At 33.0% G+C, this 8,772-nt stretch overlaps 2 protein-coding genes across 2 annotated transcripts; one reads left to right on the forward strand and one right to left on the reverse strand.

Moving 5' to 3' along the window:
* Nucleotides 1–364: 364 nt before the first annotated feature.
* On the reverse strand, nt 365–1,202 carry LOC143561776 (uncharacterized protein At5g39865-like). The gene has a single exon (XM_077049759.1). It carries the CDS (start codon nt 1,151–1,153, stop codon nt 398–400), a length of 756 nt encoding a protein of 251 aa, XP_076905874.1. The 5' UTR covers nt 1,154–1,202; the 3' UTR covers nt 365–397.
* A 5,361-nt stretch (nt 1,203–6,563) lies between these two features.
* Nucleotides 6,564–8,552, forward strand: LOC143561777 (uncharacterized). The gene is made up of 5 exons (XM_077049760.1): nt 6,564–7,121; nt 7,598–7,719; nt 7,824–7,864; nt 7,999–8,097; nt 8,208–8,552. The coding sequence occupies exons 1-5, from the start codon at nt 6,581–6,583 to the stop codon at nt 8,359–8,361; spliced, it is 957 nt and encodes a 318-aa protein (XP_076905875.1). The 5' UTR covers nt 6,564–6,580; the 3' UTR covers nt 8,362–8,552.
* The last annotated feature ends 220 nt before the right edge of the window (nt 8,553–8,772 follow it).

An 8,772-nucleotide genomic window follows, 5' to 3' on the forward strand; every position in this document is an offset into this window, starting at 1 on the left:
TACTTTAAACTTTTTTTTCCTACAAGTTTTGTCCTTTACGCTAACTGGGTTAGAAAAAGTCAATTAAATGCCCTCACGTGAGACGCATGTGAGGGCATTTTTGTCTTTTCGTCTACCTGCAACTTCTTCTTCCTCCTTTCTTCTTCCCCCTATCTCTCCTCTCATGTGCATCCACCATCACCACCCACCTTTTTCTTTCAACATCCAAAACCCCACCACCACCTGTTGCCGACTGCCACCACTACCCACCACCTACTGCCGCCACCATCACCTTCAATCTCACCCACAAAATCAAACCATCATCATCCCAATCCAAATTCATTACAGGTATGAGTATGAATATGAATATAGAACTAGGCAAACTTTAACAATCATAACATAAACATAACATAGTTAATTAACAAGAACAATTAGGACACCGAACCAAACCGTTCTCATTGCAATCAGGGCATCGTATCAACAAATCCTCATCTTCATCAAACACCTTCTTGCTACCGCTACAATTTGCACACGGAACGAATCTAACGTCCCCACACGCGTCACACACCTGCCACGCGTTACTTAACCGAACCGAAACCCCTTTCAGCGCCTTCGCCAGCTGGCCCGTCTCATGAAGCTGCTTAATTACATCAGCACCACCAACATACTTCCCTTTAATAAACACCTGAGGCAGACTAACATGTTTCTGACCCAATACTGTTACCAACTCATTTCGATACGCCGAGTCCATCGAGATATCGCGTTCGTCGATAAAAACCCGAAAGAATTTCAAAATCGTTCTGATGGAGTAACAATCCTCGTATGTCCTTCGGATTCCACGTAAGCTGGTGAAGTAGATAACGACCCGGTCCTCTGTACCGGGTAATTGAATTAGGGTTTTTTCGAATTTGTCTGATTTGAGCTTGGATTGGAAGTGGGTTTGGTCTGATGAGGGTTTTGGTTTGGATGCTCTGCGAGATTCGAATATGCTGCAAAGATGCTTGACTTTGCCTTTGATTGAAATTGAATCGGAGGGTTTCTTGACGGATTCGGAGTGGTTAAGAGTGGAATTAGGTGAGGGTTTTAGTGGGTAATCGATGGCTGAGGTTGAATTGATGGTGTAAGATCGGTTGTAGATTGAGGGTTGTTGTTTGTGGTGATCGGAACCGATCATTTTTAGGGTTTTCGATTGAATTGAAATGAATTTGGATTGGGATGATGATGGTTTGATTTTGTGGGTGAGATTGAAGGTGATGGTGGCGGCGGTAGGTGGTGGGTAGTGGTGGCAGTCGGCAACAGGTGGTGGTGGGGTTTTGGATGTTGAAAGAAGAAGGTGGGTGGTGATGGTGGATGCACATGAGAGGAGAGATAGGGGGGAAGAAGAAAAGAGGAAGAAGAAGTTGCAGGTAGACGAAAAGACAAAAATGCCCTCACATGCGTCTCACGTGAGGGCATTTAACTGACTTTTTCTAACCCAGTTAGCGTAAAGGACAAAACTTGTAGGAAAAAAAAGTTTAAAGTACACCGCCTGCAAGGAAACTTAGAAAAGGACACGAACCGTAATTCGTCTTATTTTAAAGGACAAAATTTGTAATTCTGTCAGGATATATTAATAAATAAGTTTGGTGGTATTGGTTTTTTTTGGACAAATCTAATTAAATGAATTGCCAACTTTATTGTTTGATATGATATTCACCAAATTAATAACCGGCAACGACTACTTTTACTTTACCCGTATGTTATCTTTATTTAAGTAAATATATACTCTATCAGATCATAAAATATAGAAATAAAAGTAAGAAATGCTAAAGAAAATAATTTATACGGTGACATTTATATAACATCATTTCATCTAGCATAAAACTAATGCATTACGTCAGTTTTTTTAATTGTAATGTAATTACGTTATTCGCGTAATTATCAAATTGCCACCATGCAATTTTCACGATATTTATATTATATATAAGTTAAAAACCAATCGTGTTGATTGACTCTATACCAAAATAAATGAAAACTGAAAAAAAAAACCATTTAAAACCGAATCGTTTTGTTTCATAAGGGATCTGAAAAATGTATGTACAGTTGGTAATATTAGTGATTCATATGTTTTATAGTTTATACTGAAATTTAGCATGATAAGTTCTAAAAACAAAAAATTCTGAAGATGGAAGGAAGGTGTTCAAGTTGCCAACTACAACCTTTGTCAATATCGAACAAACCTTGTTTTTGCCTTCCACGCAAACCGCAAACTTTACTACTACCGGCTTGTATTTGTCTACGTGTCTACGTTATGGGCGCACCTTATATTTCACTAAAGTACTATTTATGGAATTGATAGAATTAGACATGGGGCCATACTTCATTATTTTGTACCAAAAAAGATCTTGGATTGATTATTGTAAAACATTTTATATGAACATCATTTGATAGTTTTTTTTGTTGCAAATGAAGAATTTTAAACTCAAACAAGCCAACATCCTTCGCCTTCTTCTGCATTTTTTTGATCATGAACCACATCTCACCTGTTTCATTATGTTTTCTCAGCCTCTTTAGGGTTGGTGCTCAACCCTAGACAGAGTTTTTGAGTAGTAATTTGGGTTATTCAAAGCTCAAAGAAAAGTCCTCAATTCTCTTTATAAGGTTATTATTTTTTCATATATTTTGATTAATTAAATTGTAGTTTTAATTTTGAGGGATTATTTTAGGTTTTAGATGCACCTGCATTGCAAGATGGGGAATTGTGTTTACTTTTTGGAATGCTTGTTGTACTAAGGTTAATTTTAAACTTGATTGAATGTTTTGTTGACAGTATTATATATAGATCTGCATTGACTCTTGATTATATCGAAAGCTCAATGCAAATACAGGTAACAAAGTTGTGTGATTTGGGGATTGATGGTAGCACGTGTTCGGTTAGATGGGCACAACGCGAGACTAATCTTGCTGTCGGAACCTGTAAAGGAAAAGTCCAGGTAGTTTTCATGGTTTTATTGTATTTTTTGGTTTATATAGTTAAACATGATGGTGAATCTTAGTAAAATTCATTACTCGCGTAATTTAATGCGTTTGTTTTAGAAGTTGAGGATTTGATTCGTTGTTTGACTTCTACTGTTTTTTCTCTTATAACAATCATCATTTACCTTTTATTCTTAAAACATATTAATACAGAATCCTAAATGAGCATCCGAATCAGATTTTCATTGATCTATGTTGCCTTATTAATGTATTTTTCTATTTATATATTTAAACATAATGCTGAATCTTAGTATAACATAGTGTATGTCTTGTATGGATAATCTATTCAAATTGAGAATATGATTCATTGTTTGACATGAGTAGTGTCAAACGGGTGTCTTGAAATTTTAAGAAGACCACTAACTTTGGTGTTGTTATAATGGCAGGCATGCACTCTTGTGTGGTCAAAGAATGTCAATGAACTCATGAGCACTCACGGATAGAGTTGTATCTTATAATATCAACAGATAGGTAGGTAGATTTCTAAGTTACTTTTGTAATTATAAATTACGAGTTTAGAGAACAATCATAAGTTTAATAACAAAAAAATAGGCTTTGTAGACAATTGTGACGGGAGCTGGAGATGAACTACTTCGACTCTGAAACGTGTTCCATAGCCTAAATCTTAGGTAATAAAATGTTAGTTGTCCTATCACCAAGCCACCCTGATGAAATGCTTTTTGGTTGAATGGCTTTAAGGTTTTGAACTTGCAGGTGATAATCTCCCTCCAAGACTAACCATCCAACCAACCTGTTTTTACAAATTTTCTTTAATATATTAGCCGATGAATTCTCTTTAATATATTTGCAAATTTGCTTAAAAGTTTTTTCGTATTTGAATACTTAATCTTTTATCTGTTAATTGATTTGAGGTCATCAATAATTAGGATTGAGTTCTTATCCTCATTGAACCGTTCATCCTTAGCCATATTATTGATTTTGTGCATCAAAACCTAAAATTGATAATCAAATAGATCCTTATTAAGCTGTGCCAATCGTTTGGGTTACGTTATGACATTTAGCACAGTCAAATATTTAGTCTTTTGGTTTATTTATCTAAACAAAGATATTTCCAAATATATTTTATTAATTATCCATGTTTTTTCAAAACCCGAAACCTGGAGATTGGTTATTTTCCCATTATTGTTTTACAAATCACTTTTGAACCGTTTGACATCGTTTGTCCATCATATTATAATTAATTAAAAATCATTAAACCAAACGAACACTTTCCACTAATTCCTTGTGGATTCGACACCTTACCTGCCATTGCTAGTAACGGTATTTTTATAAGTATTTTTGATTGACCTTTCGACATCGATCAGTTTTACGGTAGGTTCGTTGGCTACGTAGATGAGTCAAGTGACGATCGACATAAATGGTTTGGGAAGTTGGGAAGTATTGGTTGTGGATATGGAATGAATGGTTATATAAAAAAAGATTAATATTATTATGGGGTTGGATCAAATACAAATGAAATTAACATGCTAATTGTGAGAATCACGTGGAGTAATTATGTAATTACATCATAGAGTAATTATGTAATAATAATTATTATTATTAGGGATAGAAAAATTACTGATATGCCCTTGCCGTTAATGAGTCAACTGAAGGTCAACTCACGAAAGGAGTCAAATTGAGCCAATCTGAACACAATAGTGCCACACAACACGCAAAATGAGATTGAGACCTGTAAAATGCGTTCGCCAATCCAGCATAGGGGCACACATCATATTTTTCTGTACAATTTATTCCATCCATTCATTTTTAAGTGTCATGGTTTGAAAAACATAAAGTTTAAGGTAAATTGAATGATTAGTTTTTTTGTTTAACAAATGACAATAATGCCCTTTGAAATTGGGTCCGTCAATATCGTTTATTAATGCTAGTTGTGTGTGTATAAGGATAAACTTAAAAATTGATTAAATTAAAGTGAATATTTGTAATGAGACAAACAAAACATGAAATATTAAAATTTTATTTTTAATACGACAGAGAAATTATCAATTTTTGTAACAACTTGCCTTATAGAGTAGATGAGGTCCATCCAATTTGTTTCCGTTGTGGGATAAAGGAAAAATGAATAATTCTTAAACTTTAAATAAATATATAATAATATATTTTGTATAGGATTATAAGTGTGTTTTAACATTTGTATTTGATTAAACTTATAAATTTTATGTGAATTACTTTCTTGTTTCCTTTATATACATATTAATAATATTATATTACATTATTAGTGTAAAATAGGAGCAGGTGAAATATTTGCTATTCAAAAATCTTATATATATATAAACAAAACATTTTTACATTCTTTCAAGTTATCAGACTGCATTATTTGTAAATGAATGCTTCTCATGCATTTGACCTGAATTCATGGGTATGTGACTTATCAAATTCAGATAGCCCTTAAACAGGTTATAACATCTCTTTAAACTAAAAATTAATCTCACCAAGTATTTGATATGAAAATCTAATAAAATAGAGATATAAAATTAGTATCCGTTTTTTTAAAGATATTATTTATAATTAAGAAATAATTTTATACTAAAAAAATAAGCGGGTCACAGGTCTCGTCAAACCCAGATAACGTTTAAACCGAGTTATAACATCTCATTTATTTGTAAAACTCTTTAATCATCAAATTCTAAGTATATTATTAACTTACTTACAATAAATAAAATTAAAAAAAATCCAAAAAAATATATAAATATTAGAAATAAATAATGTAAAACAACCCCGTAATACGATAGATAAAAACTAGTATATATATACAAGGGAAAGTTAACGTACAAATGAAATTAACGTGCTAAATGTGAGAATCAAGTAGAGTAATTATGTAATTACCTCATAGAATAATTATGATAGAGTAATCATATAATTACTCTACTTGTATATATAATTACTTTACTTGATTTTTACGATTAGCACGTTACTTTTATTTGTATATGATCCAAACTATATATATATATATATAATTACATGTAAGAGCATTCTCATCTTATCCCCTAAAATTATGTAAGAGAAGTTTGCAAATTATAGTATAGGGCTTTGAATATGAGTGTAAATTATAGGGTGCAGGGAGAAAATTTAATGATTTTTTATAAATTTGCGAAACAAAGTTTGCCCCTATTTATTTTTTTTATTATTTTTTGAGTTGGTTGTAAATAAAGTAAAAACTGTAATAAAAAATATTAAAAAGTATTATTTAATTGAAAAGTGAGAAAAATATAGTGTTTTTTTAGTGTAATCGTAAATACATGGCCGAGGGATAGGTGAAGTAATTTTATATTATGAATGATATTAGATGTATATCCTCATAAAGTCAAATACATGGTCAACATGTTTTAAACGAAATTTAAAATTAAATATTTACGTATTATCATCAAAACTTATTTAAGCATTTTACTAAAAAGGTACCTACTTTTGTCTTATAAAGTACTTTATTTATTAAAATCAAATCGTAACGGTTTTACTCCCGACGGTTGCAATTAAAATGTGCTAGCATATTCATCTTTGTTAATATTAATGCAGTATGAACACATGAATCCCCGTGAGTCAGCATCAGCACATATCTCCACAGCTCATGCTGACAGCCGTCGATTTCTCCAACTCAAAACCCTATCAAAAACACCCACACCACACCCATTCATTTTCTGTCACTATAAATAATAATATTAATAATATTAATACGCCCACTTTCTCTCTCTTGATTATGTTCGGTGACGTGCTTTGTGAACGACCAAAACCTTGGTTTCTCTGTTCCTCGTTATGTTCCAGTCATTACAGCTCTGTTGCTCATCGGCTTCATGCTTCCGACACCAGTTTTCCGATGAAACTGGTCGTTAGGGGCCTTCCGGCTAACGGGTTAAATTTGTTTGATCATAATTTAAGCCCTGTGGGTGAGGGTTCATGGAACGTTGCGTGGGATATGCGTCCGGCTCGCTGGCTTCATCGGCCTCATACCGCGTGGCTTCTGTTCAGTATATGTGCTGCTTACCTCGCGCCACCGCCTGTGGAAGTTACGGACCCCGTTACAAATTCCGTTATTAATAATGATGATGATAATGGTAATGGAATTTGTGACAAGAGTGTTTTAGAGAAGTCTGCTAATTACAAAGTCACAGGTATTTTATAATATTTTTGGTCATTGAAATGGTTTATGTTTCAATTTGATCATCAAAATTATGATTAATTTTTCATTTCATTTTTGGTCATAAAATATATGTAATATATATATATATAGCGGTTAAGAAAAGGATATATTGAACATATGCATTTGGGACCTTATAAGTTATGATAGTAACTTTTGTGTCAAGTTGGATATAATTTGATGGTGTTTATTAGTTGTTACAGACAATATTATATGATTTAAGTTTGTCACAAACAATTAAAATTATTGTCTAATTAGGTACTTTGAAAATTGAAAGTGTGTTATGGGGAAAAGGTTTTATTTTCTTGGGAGTTTGTAAGTAATAAATTTCTTTTTAGTTAAGTTTCCCCATTGACAAATTGTTACTATCAAGGGCTATTCATTTTGTGACAACTATTTGTTTTCTATAGATGTTAATTGAGGGAACTAAAAGTTAAAAGGGAATTACAGGTGTTCCGGCAGACGGAAGATGCTTGTTTCGAGCAATAGCTCATATGGTTTGTTTGCGAAATGGGGAAGATGCTCCTGATGAGAACCGGCAAAAGGAACTTGCTGATGAATTAAGACTACAAGTATTATAAATTTATAATCTTAATTGTTTATTACTTGCTTGTTTTGATAATATTAAGATTATTATTTGAGGTTCATATGTTAATTAAATCTAACACGCGTGCAGGTCGTTGATGAGCTTATTAAGAGACGAAAAGAGATCGAATGGTGAGTTTCCATCATTAGCTTTTACAAAATTAATTATAAATCAGTGTTTTAGTTGCATATTGTATATCGACGAAAATTTAATTGTTCAGGATTTTCATGTAAAATGAGCTAAATGAGGTTTTATGTCACATAAGGTTTATTGAGGGAGACTTTGATGCATATGTCAAGAGGATTCAAAAACCTTTTGTATGGGGTGGAGAACCTGAGTTGTTGATGGCTTCCCATGTTCTCAAGTGAGTTCATAACTAACACCATATATTTACTATTTAGAGTTTTGATCTTCACATGTGTATTTAATCTAGGCCGTCAAATATCACAATTTATGGTCGTGTCGTGTTTACAGGACTACTATATCCGTGCACATGATTGAGAGGGATTCCAACACTTTGTCAAAGATTGCAACGTACGGTGAAGAGTATGAACAAAACGAAAGCAGTTCGATTAAAGTGTTGTTTCATGGCTATGGTCATTATGATATTTTGGAAGATATGTTTTAGCAAACTCGCGACAAGTAACAAGTAGATAAAAGTTGCGTGTTCCATAGATTCGGGCACTAACATCATTATTTGAATCTCTATACAAGATCAAAATTCACCTTTTGCCCCTTAGGTTCATATTAAGATTAATAATACTTAAATGTCATGATCTTATATCATTGGCTGTCTCTCCCTTTTTAGTGATAACTGAAGTTCATATATTTGAGATGGCCTAAAAATTCTGTCTTAGTTTACTGTAAATATGATTCATATATGCTTGAATTAGCGCTTGTTTACGGTTGATTTGGCAAAAGAGACGCCTGACGGCATACTTAAATTAGTAAGCAAGTATCGTACGAGAGCCGACTAACAAATTACTCCCTGACATTTGGGCTTTGGCTAAGCTAGCTAACCAAGGTTCAAGTGGCTAGA

This window comes from Bidens hawaiensis, unplaced genomic scaffold (genome assembly GCF_021521415.1).
Source record: "Bidens hawaiensis isolate Kalapana, Puna unplaced genomic scaffold, B.hawaiensis_p1.1 tig00020787_1, whole genome shotgun sequence".
Lineage (NCBI taxonomy): Eukaryota > Viridiplantae > Streptophyta > Magnoliopsida > Asterales > Asteraceae > Bidens > Bidens hawaiensis.

What these genes read in the sequence shown, in the direction of transcription:
- LOC143561776 (XM_077049759.1), bottom strand. Translation starts at nt 1,153, where the DNA reads ATGATCGGTTCCGATCACCACAAACAACAACCCTCAATCTACAACCGA.
- LOC143561777 (XM_077049760.1), top strand. Translation starts at nt 6,581, where the DNA reads ATGCTGACAGCCGTCGATTTCTCCAACTCAAAACCCTATCAAAAACAC. An exon ending in TGCTAATTACAAAGTCACAG is followed by an intron (nt 7,122 to 7,597) that starts GTATTTTATAAT and finishes AGGGAATTACAG; the next exon opens with GTGTTCCGGCAGACGGAAGA. An exon ending in CTGATGAATTAAGACTACAA is followed by an intron (nt 7,720 to 7,823) that starts GTATTATAAATT and finishes ACACGCGTGCAG; the next exon opens with GTCGTTGATGAGCTTATTAA.